General features: G+C 35.4%; 1 protein-coding gene across 1 annotated transcript in view; it reads right to left on the bottom strand.

The window, feature by feature from the left end:
* Positions 1-15,868, bottom strand: part of brinp3a.2 (bone morphogenetic protein/retinoic acid inducible neural-specific 3a, tandem duplicate 2) — a 61,272-nt gene that overhangs the window by 11,650 nt on the left and 33,754 nt on the right. The window contains exons 3-5 of the mRNA XM_056460132.1: positions 14,884-15,074; positions 10,308-10,498; positions 438-543 (exon numbers count right to left, since the gene is read on the bottom strand). Coding sequence (XP_056316107.1) covers positions 438-543; positions 10,308-10,498; positions 14,884-15,074 — 488 coding nt within the window. The remainder of the gene's footprint in view (positions 1-437; positions 544-10,307; positions 10,499-14,883; positions 15,075-15,868) is intronic.

Here is a 15,868-nt window from a genome sequence, read left to right on the forward strand (position 1 = left end):
TGCTGCAGCCATGGTACGGCACCAAAGTTCCTTAACTTATACATTGAAATAAGAGTATAGTTCCTAGCCATATCAACCTAGGAAATAGCAACTTTTTTTTATTTTCTGTCAGTCTTGGTATACTGTGTAACTATAGAAGTCAACTTAAAATAGCTTAAAATCATTTTTTTCTAGCGAGATGCTAATGGTCTAATCCAATTCAAGGATCTATGCTAAGCTAAGCTAAAAGTGCTCCTGCAAGACTTTGAATGAATTAAAAAATGGCAAAAATCTTTTTTTATTTACTCTATAAAAAGTAAAATTTTGAAGTGTTCCTTTAAAATGCTCTTTACAAAAAGAGCTGTCATGTTTTTGAAAAAAAGAAAAAAAAACCTTTGTGTTATATGTCCATCATAGTATCACAACCTGACATAGTAGATTCGAACATCATTTCATACCTTGCAAATGGACTTTGTTCTCAGGGCTCTGAACCAGCACAGAACTGACAGAATCCAGGTTGTCATAATTACTGCAGCCGAGAGGACCAGTCCTGGTTTCAGTTACCTGGGAAACAAAATTCAGACAACAGCATGATCAGTTTCACCACTGTACCATTATATTTTACATGAAAAATAGTGTGTAATAAACCCATTCCCTGTTTTCCCTATTAAAACAGATAATAAGCAGCCAGGCACTGAGCAGATGCATTATAAGAACTTCCTGTGCCTAGTGACTCAGTTTGTCCCAGACATGGTGATAATACGCATGCAGTGGTGGTCCTTTCACAGATAATCACTTACTGTTCTTCTCATCTCACTGAGAGAGCTGCTGCACAATGTTTTCCCCCCGCTCTGTTATGAAATGTGTTTAATTGATTAGCTTCCTTATTCAGAGATTCTTTCACACACACAAAGAAAACAGAAGCTCATTTCGCTCTACAATGCAGAACGTTATCTAACCTTAGCGGAAGGTACTTAATGATGGTCCGACTCTGTGTGGCCATATTGACTAAGGCATCTCGACTGACCTTTACTGCAAGCTAGCTTCACTATTATCCGCATTTGCAATAAGAGATCACACTCGATTTTTTCTTTCTCTTTTCCAGTCATCCTTCTCTCCTCATGACACGGAGAAGCAGGCATAATTGATTCACACTTTTCTCTCTTATGGTGCCAGTGAACCTTCATCAATTCAGTGATCTCTTTCGATTCGGCCTGTCAGATGATATCTTTTCCAGGCTGGCAGTTAGATAAGGTAAGACAAGGTTGTCTTCTGCCACTCCATCACAAATTCACTGAAGAGTCCAGCGTTAGTAACAGGGAAGTCTGCCGAATATGGAATTGCACTGTAAGAATGTTCACCTTTATGGTGAGGGTTGTTTGTACAGGATTTTGACCTTTAGGTGTTATATGCTATACATATACAGTGACATTCAGTAGTTTACGTTACAATTTATCTTACATAAACAAGGAAATTATTTTTATATTTATGCAAAAAGAAATTTAAAACAGAATCTGTTCTTTTGAACCTTTATTTAATTAAATAATTCTACAAATAAAGTGAAATTATGGTTTACACAAAATATTATGGAGCACAAGTCTTTTTAACTATGATTTAAAAATAATAATAATAATAAAATAAAATATTTGCAGAGCTGCAAATTAACATAGCACTTTATTTGTGAAGAATTGTGTTTATATTTCATAATAATACTCATTTATAGTGTATTTTTGTTCAGATATTGTACTAAGATATGATCACATATTGTAACACCAAGTAATCAAATAAATAAATCAAACAATCCTAAACTTTTGAATGGTTGTATTTAATTCATTCATTATTTTACCTGGTGGTAATTTCTTTAATTATCTGACAAACCATATTTTACTGGCAAACTTTCCAGTTTTTGGAAGACTTTACATGATGATAAGAATTTAAACATGACTGAATAGGCTAAAGATCTATCTTGGAGGGAAAGCTTTGCAGTGTTGTGTGTACAGAGAACTGATCTTACTTTAGTGGCTAAAGCAAGTTTCATATATCTAGGTAGAGTGGGAAACAATTGCCCTATCATACACCCAGCACAATAAGGCTCGAGACGTGTTTGGCACGATTTGTTGCCATTTTCAGACCAGTGCAACTGTAATTTTCCTGTTTTGCGCCACGTTGTTTAAATAGCAAATCCATTTGCACCACTTTGTGGACTCATGGGTGTTCATGTCTAAAAAGGAGATGTGTAAAGGTGCATTGTTGGCGCGGTGCTGATTTGATAAACTGAAATAGACCGTGCCATTGATCAACTAAAAGCTGGTCCTGCGCAGAGCGCGTTAGTTATGCACCTATGCAGTTCTTAATGTGTACACATTGCTTAAGACACACAGAATGTACAGCAATACACAAATATCTTTATATATGAAAAAAAATGTAAAGGATTAAAATGTTACAAAAATTATTATTTTCTACATAAATATAAAAACCACTGCTTCAATGCCTTCTTCATGTCAGGGGGCTTTTTTCAGTTTATTCATGACAAATTGCATTTTTATAATGTTATTATTATTATTATTATTAGTAGTAGTATTTATTATATGCATATTTATATTTGTTTTAATAAAAACATTAGATTTATCAACCTGGCAGGTTTTGGAGATGTACTGCATGCGTCACTATATGGAGCATAAGAATAGGAACTTGAATTTTTTGACCACACTTTGTTATTATTGCTCATTTATGCTGGAAATTAGAACTGAATTAAGAAATAGTTTTGAAACAAATCTTTGCGCTTAACAAATTAAATTAAATATGTAGGCTGCTGGATGTCTTTAGTGGAGTGTGTGCAACACTGTTTCCTTATCCACAAAAGTAAAGGAGTAAAAGTAAAGTCAAGAGAAAGTAAAGAGGCTGAATAGAAGAGGCTCATTCTTTATCCTCGTGTTGCAGATGGGCTGTTTATCTGTTTTCTCACTAGTGATGCATTTAGTTTTTCCACTTACAAAGTCTGCCATGTAAATAGCCATTGCGCCATGGCTTCTGACTCTTAAAGGAAATGGGAGATGATGCTCTGATTGGTTTAATGCACATTATGCTCAAAACACACCCATAACTCATTAAGAGAATAAGCACTACCCTGTTAGACCATGCGTTGGGGCCCAAACTTTATTTTTTATCCTTAAAATAGCAAAAGTGAATTCGGACATGCCCTTAATGCTTTTGCCCCGTGAGATTTATGCTGCGTTCACACCAGATGCATGTGAAGCATCAGGCATGAGTGATTTACATGTTAAGTCAATGCAAAGATGCGAATAGACATCCTGTGGCACAATACGAGCGAAGGAGGCGGCGCGAATGACATGATTCGCACAAATAAAGTGGCACAAGTTGAGTGTTTTGCGCGATTGACGTGCTTATCAGGCATTTTGCGTGAATAGCAAGAGTTGAAAAATCTGAACTTCAGCAGACATTCATGACGCGTTAACCAGTCATTAGCTTTGTCTTGTAGGGACGTGATTATGACGTAGCGCCTGTTGTTGGTGTCCTGGGGGAAAATCCTCCTGCCGATACCGGACAACAGTTCATCAAACTGGGCACAGCTCAGTTGAAAGCACCGCTAAAAGCTTTCATGACCAAGGTATAGTTTCTGGAGGAGTTGATGAACTCACAGAGCTGGGTGCACCTCTATAAGGATCTAGTGGACTCAGACACGGCTCTAAATGAATCGACTCTGTTTTTCAGCCTTAATAAAGCACATAAACACAGCTATTCTCTTAATAAAATCCATTTGCGAATTTTATACGCAAATGAATCGGATTTGACGCACAAATGAAGCGAGTAAACTCAAAATGTTCACGCATCCTACAGCAGGAGTTGAGTCTAAAAAGCTATACTATAGCAGAGTAAATGCAACATAAAATGATTGATAGTAAAATCACCCTGCAATTTTCATGAAAGACCCAGTCATACAGCAAAACAGGAAAATCAGTTCCTTCAGGCTGAAAGTACTGAAACAATGAAATGGCAGCCCATAGCCCTGCTCTAAACCTGATTAAAAATTATATAAAATCATTGGATACAAAAGTATGGCTAAGAAGTGACTAAGCTAAGAAGAATAGGGATGTCCTGCGGAAGACTTGTGGCTTCTTGTGAGAGACTAGTGATGTCCTGAGAGAGACTTGTGTTGTCCTGTGAGACTAGTGATATCCTGTATTAGACTAGAGAGTTTAGTGATGCCCTGTGAGAGACTAGTGATGTCCTGTGGCTGCAGATGTGCTAAAGTTTTTAAAAAAGGACTTGTTCACTTTTTACACATTTTTACAGCAGTAATTAACAAACTTTAGTTGTAATCTTTCTTTGTGCTACATTCATGAGTGTTCTCTAATTTAGTTTAATTCACTTATGAAATATGCTTAATAATATATGATATATATATATAAACTCTACCGTTCTGACTCATCCCCAGTGAATATAAAACATATGGCTTGAGTTCTTGGCTTGAACAAAAGCTTGAACAGCAATAAATACCAAGCTTAGCTCAGCAGCAATTGATTTTTCTTTTATAAAACGACCATACATGATGCAATTAAATGATATATCTACATGCTTTATTATTTAATGCACCATATGATGTGCCATATGGTAAACGAATACTGATTGATGAACAAGTGAAGCGTGATATTAGATTTCCTTTACAGAAAACAGCTGTTATTCAAAGCAAATACTTTGTATGTCACAAAATACCTTGTAATGGCAAATTATAGGCCACCTGGACTTTCGTGATCCTCTGCTGTTCTGGCTTAATGTGAAACATCAACAGTCTGCTGTTGACTCTGACACTGCATAGCAAAAAGCTATGCAACACTAACAAATCTCAATTACAGCCTTAAAATATATATTCCGCCAAGAGATATCACTTCTCAAATTTTGATGATAGGAGGCTTCTTTTTTTCCCCCTTTCAATTTCACAGATGGACAAATACCACAGATTCAGCATTTAATTTTGAAAGCACTACTAGATTAGACTACGCATTCAAAATTTCAATAGAGGGTCTCACAAAGTCAACATTTTGACCCATGGTAAAAGCTGTGATCTTAAACTTCAGGACTAGAGAACACCACCTGACTGGATGGCCATTATGCCAATATGTACAACACATTCTCAAGCCTGATTCACCAGATTTTGATACATGGTCAGGAGTCGTTGGTATATTTTAAAAATATGTGCGCCGACATATAGCACTGTGGTGCTCGTGGCGACCTGAGTTTGATTCCCGCCTCGAGGACCTTTTACAACCCTTCCCCTCTCTCTGATCTACTTTCCTGTCTGTAATCTGCACTATCCTATCCCAATAAAAGATGAAAAACTCCTAAAAAATATAGTTATAAAAAAATGGCATCTTCATGCAATCTTTTTTTTTTTATTAATATTTTTGTACTGTGCATAAAGAAAACTGTACATAATCGTATATTTATGTGTTTATCATTTCCTGAAATTCCGAGTTAATTTGTTTGTCGATTGCAATTTAGAGATTGACATATTGAATTAATTATCTGTGTGTATGGTGCAGAGTAAAGCATCAACAATTAACTTAAAATCAAATGTAGCTGCAGTGTATACATGGTATTCCCAGGGCATGACATTAACACCTGCCGAATGCGGGTAGATTTTAGCTGTGGCGGCTTGGATAGACACTCACACTAGCCACTTTGGCTGATTGAAGATATTTTTTAAATTGCTGTTTGCTTAAAAAACGGGAGTGCAACAATAAGGACGAAAATAACGACAAAACGATGAAATTAACTGTGAATACCGAATGAGACCGAATGTTGCGAATAAGCGCAACACTAAAGCCCTCGTCAGTGAGTGCGGATTGCCTGTGTCTTACCATACGCGTGATCATCCTCTTCAACATCCTCAGTGTTTAAAAGTTTCAAAATGAAACGGTTCCTTGCGCAAAGCACCCGTGCCTGGAAAAGTAACTGGTGTGATTGGGTCTATTTGAAATAGACTGGACAAAAAGCGATGCTCATACACCCAGTCCTGCCGCTCTCAAGAGCTCGAGATTTTTTTAAATGTCTATTTTGTAAGCAGTAGCGGTTGCTTTCACTTTAACCATTCTTTACACAGATTATTAATAGACCTAACGTTAACTGTGTGCACATGATTGTCCTTTCATTATCACAAACGGTATGCTTTTCACCTGCTTTCTTTTGCTTCCAGTTATTTTTGTTAATATGGTTATTATTATTGTTAATATAATTATCATCTTTTACAATAACATGACTTTAATAGGAGATTAACTCTCTATTTATGTTATAGTTAACTGAACTTGAGCCTCGACAGACTACTGTGCATAATTCTTTTTTAAATGTCAATTAATTTTTTTTTTTTTAAAGTTTTGTTGAATATAACAATAATAATATTACAGATATTTGCATTCATTTGTTCCAACTCCAGTTGGGTTACTTAAGCTTTAAGTTGTATTTTTTATTACTTGTTTTTGTTTACCTGACTATGATTAATTTTATTGTTTACTGTTACTTCTATGTTGTCTAGTGTGAGCTGTTGCTGTTAATGTTCGGCTATTGCTGTAAACCTAATTGCCCTTCGGGGACAATAAAGACATTCCATATGTATTCCATATAAAATAAAAAAATATGTATACAGCTACTGTATATTTAGCTTGTTTTGAAACGATTTAAAAATTTGGGCTAATAATTATTTATGTATTTTATTTATTTATTTGTTTATTTATTTATTTATTTTATTTATTTATTTATTTATTTTTTGGTGTGGCTATGAAAAACTTGGTAAATAATTGGTGTTGAGCCCTGAAAAGTCATTTGAAATAAAAACTAATTGTGATGCGACACTAAGAAACCACAATCCATTTGCTCATGCTCATTGAGCAAGGTCATACACAACACACAAAAAGTGAAATGAATGAGGAGGCATGTGAAAAAACAAAATCTAAATCAAGTAATTTTAAAGTCTGATTTAGTCAAATGCATATTTATGCAAATAAAATATATTTTCCTAACAGCAAAATTGTGGCTAGTGAAAATGGCTAGTGACTAGTAATGTTGGAAAACTACTACCAGCACTGTGGCTGGTGATCAAAACAGTTATTGTGAAGCCTTGGTTATTCCCAAATTCTTAGCTTTGGCATTAGGGGTTAGTTAAGGTGCTCTAATATCAATAAACAGTACAATTAAATAATTTAAATACAATTATTTTGGCTATTTCAATTGTATATCAGTATAACATGTTCTAATGACACTACTGTACAATATACTGATGATACATTTCTTATCCTCCTAGAGTTCACACTCTTAATAATGGTTAATGGAAGGTGAAAAATGACGCCAGTACTCGGTGCATTAAAAAAGGGATGCCAAGGGGTCCTAACCAACTGTCCATTTGTGACAAGCTGGGAGTGAGAATGTGTTGGTTTGGTCCAGAAAAATGAATCACATTGTCATGACAGGCTCAATAAACTGAAAAAAATGGGGCATGACAGCTAAGACATGCTTTTTCATGAAAAATGTTGGTTATAACAGAACACAACAGTCAATTCTCTGCAAAAGAGTTGGTGTTGTTCACCCTGCGGTTACAATTCTAACGCGGCTTGTGTTTTCAGAAGGTATCATGGTTGTAAATTCAATTCTGGCTTGGCTTAGAGCTGATCTGGTATGAAAAAATGGTCAAATCATGAGCAAATTGATCCCCGCCGATTGCAGAATAGCTCAGGTTTTCACGCATTAGACAAACAACCTGAGGAAAACCACAAAGGTGGGATAAAGCCTGACTTTGTAAAGCGAGCTGCTCCCGTGTTTTCTGCTCACAGTCCCAAGCACACCGACACACTAATAGGCTTTTCTTCGGAAAGGAAATAGCAAAACTTCCCCTCTGTGGTGCCCAGTGGGGGGAGCTAGAAACCTCATTCTGTACTCCAGTGCTGTTTAATCTCAGATTCATATGGAGGAACGAACGCCTCAGTCTATCCCGTGAAATGTAGACATGGGTCAACGCCCTGTGGAAATGATGCGTGTGTCAGAAGCCCCTGCTGCTTCTGCGATTCATTCTCTTGCGCTGCTGGAGCTGCACCGTCCTGCCTGGCAGGCTGCTTCCGTCAGTCACAGCGCTCTTTTGCTTTTCTCACCAGAAACAGACAAACACAGCCTTGACACCTGAGATCTGCCCTCCCAACTGTAATAAAACTGCCTAAGCACTGCCGCAGTTGTGTGCCAAGGGAAAGCGCTGTTGTATATAATGGGATGGGGAGGGATCATCAAAGTGTGGTCTGGAATATATGTCAAACTGTGCATTGCTGTGACAGAGTAAATGTCTGTTTTGGGGATTTGGACAGCTTTGTGTGACCAATTTTAATGGCTGTCAGCAAAAGTGTAACGGCTACTGCAAATAGTGCATTGACTGAACGCTTAATTGTGACAAATGTGAGGCAAAAGGAGGTCTTATAAAGAAAACATATCTAAATCTGGCTTATATTAAACTATTTAAATCAAGTATTGAAGGATCCATTTCAATACATGATTTGAAGTTTTTTAAGTAACTTAAAACATGGTACAATTTAGTATAATCACTTTTTAAAAACATTTTAATAGGTACAGGTCAGAATAAGTGTTTAATTTGTAGGTATATATGTGAATGCCAGTTCAGACAATTATTTAAATGATATTTTGTGAGTTAACATTTTACTTGATTGTAATAGGCTTTCTATGTATATTAAACACTACATGAAATACACTACATGACAAAAGTCTTGTTGTCGATCCCATTTGTAAAACTAACAAATAATAACTTGACTTCCAGTTGATCCTTTGGAATAGTGGCAGAAGGTAGAATTTTCTGATGAATCACATGTTGAACTGCATGCTAATCATCACAAATACTGCAGAAGACCTATTGGAACCTGCATGGACCCATGATTCTCACAGAAATCAGTCAAGTTTGGTGAAGGAAAAATCATAATTTGGGGTTACATTCAGTATGGGGCGTGTGAGAGATCTGCAGAGTGGATGGCAACATCAACAGCCTGAGGGATCAACAAATTTGTGCTGCCCATTACATTACAACCACAGAAGAGGGTAAATTCTTCAGCAGGATAGCGCTCCTTTTCATACTGCAGCCTCTACATCAAAGTTCCTGAAAGCAAAGAAACTCAAGGTACTCCTGAATTGGCCAGCCCAGTCACCAGACATGAACATTATTGAGCATGTCTGGGCTAAGATGGAGGAAGAGTCATTGAAGATGAATCCAAAGAATCTTGATTAACTCTGGGAGTCCTGCAAGAATGCTTTCTTTGCCATTTCAAAAGACTTTATTAATAAGTTATTTGAGTCATTGCAGAAATATATGGATGCAGTCGTCCAAGCTCATGGGAGTCACACAATATTCATTCTTTTTTCACTGCACCATGACTTTATATTATATCCTTTGCATTATTTCTGTTAAGTGCCAAGACTTTTGTCTACACAAAGTCAGATCTTACTGTCCTAATTAAATAATTAAAAATCAAGGCATGATCATTTTTTTTTTTTTTGGAAAAATAAGCGTATGAAAGCTTCAATGAAAGCCTTTGCCTTTCATATAAGCCACTTCTGATACCAAATGATCAACAAGAAGTCAAGTTATTATTTGTTGTTCATAAAACTTGGATAGGCGACAAGACTTTTGTCAGGTAGTATATATTAATATGTCCAAATACACATATGCAAAACGCAAAAACTGAAATCCATACTCTTAACTCTTAATAACTCCTGTCACAAAAAATAACTACCGACAGTTTCTGAGGAATTTATTAGACAAGTGTGTTATCCATAAATAGTTTGGCATGTGATACATAATGAATATGTGATAGCATTTATGTTGTCTTTGTAGGGCAGTTTGTATTAAATGTTGTAGATTGCAACATGTACTAAATGCATTAGACTGCAAAATATGATGCAGTATTTTCATTTTTTCATTTTTGATATTTCCCTTAATATTACAATATGAACAACCCAAACATATATTAATTTCTTAACTTAATTACTCAGCATCACGAGCCATTCCTAAATATTCCATCCTTGAACAAAATGCACTGTACAACCAAAGCAACATTTTCCTATCTCACAATGCAGAACCCGTCATTTACAGTGGTGAATGGTAATCTCTAGATACCCACTCAAAACATCTGACACTTTACATAGCAGGATCGTGGCAACAGGGATAGTGAGGGGAAAAAAAACATGCACTTTGTTATACTCAACATTATTATTTTTGAGGAGTTGAAAGAAGGACGCTGAGGGCTCTGACTTGACTAATGACATACCTTGATGGCAGTGGAGGCAATCTGGATGTGATGCAGTTTTCGCAGAGTACTCTCTCTGTCTATGAAATAGGAGGCAGCCAGCTGGTGCAGGGCCTCCAGAGTCACCGCTGTGCTGTTACTGGTGTAGTCGCTTGCCTCTGCTTTCTTACTCAACTTTCTCTTGTCCACAAATATAGTCAAAGCCTCCTCTCCTAGAGGAAATGAAAGAGAATGCTTGCTGATACAGAAACAGTACAAATCGATATACTCTATGCACATTCAGAATGTATCAGTGATATTGATGCAAGCTATTAAAGGGTTTCTGATTAACCACATAACAATTTGAACAGTACTGAATAATTTCTCATTTTCACAGAGATTCAGCTATTTTTTTCTGACGTGTCTGCCAGTTATGTTGAAGAGTCAGAAAGAGAAAGCACTTCCTGCCTTAAATCTTTACTAATTTTACAAAAACATTGTTTCGTTGCAATTATGAATATATACAAAGAAATAAATACCCTTTACAGTTTTCAGTTTTATGTGTTTTCTTAGTAATAAGATCAAAAATAACAGAGTATTTTATGAATTAATGTGCTGAAACGTGTGTCTGCATTTGCTGACCCCAGGGGGTTAATTACACTGATTTCAAATCCCAAAATCAATCTTTTACTCAGACTATTTTTTTTGTGGCTGTGTAATGTATCAAGTGTCAGTTATTTGAGCACTTTTCAGGAAAGAACCCCTCTGTTGAATCTATATGCGAGTTTCCAGTCTGTACTGAATGTAATCCAATAAAAACAGCCTGTACTTTGAATTAATAATAAGAAACATCTTTCTTTTGTGATGACCCAGTGTAGTGAAAAAACTAAATTACATATGAAGCGGGGAAAATAAGTACTGAGTTTTTCTTCAGACTAATATTTCTAAAGAAGCTGCTGACATGGAATTGAACCAGATTTTGGTAAAAACCCAAACAATACAAACATAAAAATAAAATAAAACAAAACAAAAAAAATCTGAAAAATTAGTTATGTGTAATAACAATGGAACAACAAAGTACAGAACTATTGAAATGTAATTAGTACTTTATATAACACTTAAAGACGCCTTTTATATGGAGAATAAAGTCACATAAATTGCTCAGGTGGGATTTTTTTCACAGACTTCAACAGAGTGTAAAAATCTTGATGGTTATGTGGGTCTCGTCTATTAAATCTGATCTTTATTTTGTATTTATTATTGGATTCAAGCCAGGTGTTTGGCTGGGCCATTTTACAGCTTGATTTTCTTTCTCTGAAAGCATTTGAGAGTTTCCTTGACTGTGTTTTGGATCATTGTCTTGGTTCCATCTGTTAATGTCAATGTTTAACTAAAGCAGCTAATATTCATTTACACTAGGGCAGAGGGTTGATGAAGAACTAGTGAGAGATTTGAGTTGTTGTCTGAGCTTTCACTGCCTTTATACACCTCCCTATCTTCATGTGTTCAATACTTTTTCCCTGTGTCATTTTATTTTCTTCCACATAACTTCATTAATTAGATTTGTTTTCTTTGCACATATGAATTTCTTTGGTTGTTACCAACATTCGGTAAAAAATTCAAGTCAGCAGCGCCTTTATAAATATGTTTTCTGAGAAAAATGGTAACGTGTTCAATACTTATTTTCCCTGCTGTATGAATTAGTTATTTGGATGAATCAAAAAGCAGACCACAGTAAGTATAAAACCAATTTCCAAAATGAATCTTTTGAGGATAATGTTATTCCAAACCTGTGAATCTTTTGTTCATCTTTTTTTGAAACAGAAGAAGACATTTTTAATAAAATCTGATAGAGTCTGGCATCTTAAAACATTTGTAAAGAGATCAAAAAATAACTCCATCTGAATCGAGCAGTTTAATCTAACTCTTCCAAAAAGGCATGATTGCTTTATGTGATAAACAGATTAAATTTAGGCTTTCATCCACATATAAACAATGATCAGTGAACATGAACAGAAGCTCAACCATACCTGCTTGACTCACACAAACAAACAATGGTTCTCGCAGAAGCTCAAACACGCTGGTGTGACATGCAAGAATGGCCCTTTGAAAAATGACACTGTTTACTGATCAAGGTTCCTATCTATATTGAAAAAAAGGTATAATGAAAAACAATAACTAAATCTGTCTTTTATATAAAGCAATTGTGTCTCTTCAGAATAAACTGCAGATCACTAAACTGCTCAATTCATGTGAATTTTGCATGTTAGTTTATGGTGTTTTGAAGTGTCCAATTTTAATTGAATAAATTTTCAGTGGAAACCAAAATCTCCATTAGACATTAGATGTTACGAGGAATACTTAATAGGTTTAGAACAACATTAGAGTAAGGAAAAAAATGAATTATTATTTTGGGGTAAACTAATCCTCTAACAAATAGTTATAAAACACATACTACCAGTTTGAACAAGCCTGATTAAGCAATGCAGCTCTGCTTCATTTTCAGGCAAGAAAATATTTTTCTAAAGTCCCACCTATGGGCAGAGTGAATTTGCATTTATATTTAGCATATCTACTATTTATTGTAATTATGTTTTCTGTAGCATGATTTCACAAACAGACCATCAGATTTTTCCTCAATATTTTGAAATTGCATAGTGTAATTTAAATCACAAACAGCTCAAGCTAATCTTGGTTTGGGTCATGATTAAATTGCAGTGGTTGCATCTATTTTTAAATGATGACAGATACAGTAGTTTAACCTGTGATATAGCAAATTAACATTTTGGTCAGGTACTTACAGTTGAAGTCAGAATTATAAGTCCTCCTGTGAGTTTTTGTTTCTTTTGCAAATATTTGCCATATCATGTTTAACAGAGCAAGGATTTTTTCACAGTATTTCCTATAATATTGTTTTCTTCTGGGCAAAATTTTATGTTTTATTTTGGCTAGAATAAAAGCCGTTTTTATTTTTTAAAAACCATTTTAAGGTCAGAATTATTCACCTCCTTAAGCATTATTTTTTTCAGCTTGTCTTCAGAACAATGCACTGTTATACAATGACTTGCATAATTAACCTAGTTAAGCCTTTAAGTTGCACTTCAAGCTGAATACTAGTATCTTGAAAAAATATGGTAAAATATTATTAACTGTCATCATGGCAAAGATAATAGAAATCAGCTATTAGATATTATCTTTTCATTTTTATTTTGGGGTAAACTAATCCTCTAACAAATAGTTCTAAAAGACTAGACATAGTCTAAGTTAAATCACAAACTGCTTGTGCTAATCTTGGTTTGGATGATGATCTACTTTAAAAGACTACAGGTACAGTAGTTTAGCCTGTTATATAGCAAATTAACATTTGGTCAGGTACTTACAGTTAAAGTCAGAATTATTAGTCCTGTGAATTTTTAGATTCTTTTTCAAATATTTGCCAAATGATGTTTAACAGAGCAAGGAATTTTTCACAGTATCTCCTATAAAAATTTTTTTCACAGTATTTCCTATAATATTTTATATAATATATTAAGTCTTATTTATTTTATCTTGGCTAGAATAAAATCAGTTTTTAATTTCTTTTAAACCATTTGAAGGTCAAAATTATTATCCTCTTTAAGCATTTTTTCCCGATTGCCTGCAGAACAAACCACTATTACACAATGACCTAACCTAATTAACCTAGTTAAGCCTTTCAATTGTACGTTAAGCTAAATACTATTAACTTGAAAAATATGTATTAAAATATTGTTTACTGTCATGGCAAAGATAAAATATATCAGTTATTAGAAATTAGTTATTAAAACTATTATGTTTAGAAATGTGTTGATAAAAATCTTCTTTCCGTTAAACAGAAATTTGGGAAAATTTACAGGGGAGCTAATAATTCTGACTTTAACTGTATATATATTTTTTTCTTGTAAAAATAAATAAATAAATGAATAAATAAATAAAAACTGAAATTTGTAATGTAATCAATTAGCTAAACATCACCACAACTTTATAAAACAGAATTTAGAAATCTGTGCCAATATGCAGCTCTTTATAGGAGTGCGGATCAGTGCAATTTTAGATTATATGCCTCCACTGTACATGCTCTGAAACGCTGTGTGGCAGTTTGTATTCCAGTCAAATCTCTGCAGCAAAGCCATGACACGCATCTCCATTTTCATGCTCTAACCTTACACAATATTGCTTGTTTTCCAGAGCAGTGAAGGCCACATCAGTTGTGTACAGCCAATACTGTTGCATTACGTGAAGCAACTTGTAAGCGTAGGCTGCTGCGAGTTGCAGAACTGAGCGAAATAATGTGTGTGGATTTCGGAAAGGTAACCCATTTTGGCCATGATGCCATCTGTTTGCACCTGCCTCCCCCTTTCCGAGCACACAGCGGAAGAAGTAATACATTATAAGTCAGTGGGAGGCAAAGCATGTCACAAGTGATTTTCCTTGGCTTGATAGAGTGGAAATTGAGATGTAAATATGCATGAGATCTGTTTGTTTCTTTCAGAGGGGGAAAAAAACAAACAAAAAAACTCAAGCTCGCTCACAGTAGGTATTATGACCTTTTTGCTAAACCACCATGAGGATTTGTCACAGAAAAAATGTATATTTCTACCTCCTAGTGTAGCTGACAGTAGAAAATGGGTCCCATATTTCTTGATCAGGTTGTCAGTAATTAGCTGGGCTGTGGGCCTGCGTCCCAGGAGTCGAATGTTCCTTATAAACTCCGGGGTGAGAGGCAAGGGGGAGTTCAGGAAATCCCGCCGCTCCACAGCCAAGTTATTCACTTTCCATCGGCCAAATTCCCTGCATGAGGAAAACAGAGACAGTAAACAGGCCTGTCCCTAATGATCTGTTTTCATTAACATTTCTCAAATGTTTTGGACATGATAGAAGGAGGCCTGCAGGGCAACCGACGCTCCTGCCAAGCTGCATCTCTAGCCTCAGGTTCTCAGAGCATGTTTCATTTGGGGGATGAATACCACGCGTAGGGCGCCGTCTCCGAATGTGCAGCTGACAGGTGCTATGCTCAATAAACACTTCATGACAGAAATCTGCCCTGACAGAAAGACTCACAGAAGTCTGCCCTGTGGTGACAACCAATACCTTTCATAAAAGTGTGAAGAAGAAAAAAGTTAAATGAAAAAGAAGAAGAAAAAAATACCACCACAAAGCTCTGAAATCCTTCGAGGCAAAAGACAGACAAACAATGCCCCAGGTTTTGGTGACTCATCCCTTTTTTTTCATTTTAGCCGCTCCTGCTTCCTCCACAACACCATATGATATAAATTTAACTCAATATGATATACTGTACGTGGGAAATATTATGCTGTCTATTCTAGGGAGTTAGAATAATTATTGCTATATTATACGTCATTTAAAAATTCATTTTGGCATGAAACTTAAGTTGTGATAGCCTTTACTTGCCTATTTTTGATGTGTAATTAGGTAAAACAAGTTCTCAATCAATCAATTTAACAATCAAATTATCAATCACTCAATTAAAACTAAAATTTGGATCATTAATTTTCTCCACTTTCAATTTGTCAGTTGACTGGATCGTTGTTGTTTGCTATTGATCTCATGTTACGAACAGGTTG

Source organism: Danio aesculapii, chromosome 6, assembly GCF_903798145.1.
Source record: "Danio aesculapii chromosome 6, fDanAes4.1, whole genome shotgun sequence".
Taxonomy (NCBI): Eukaryota; Metazoa; Chordata; class Actinopteri; order Cypriniformes; family Danionidae; genus Danio; species Danio aesculapii.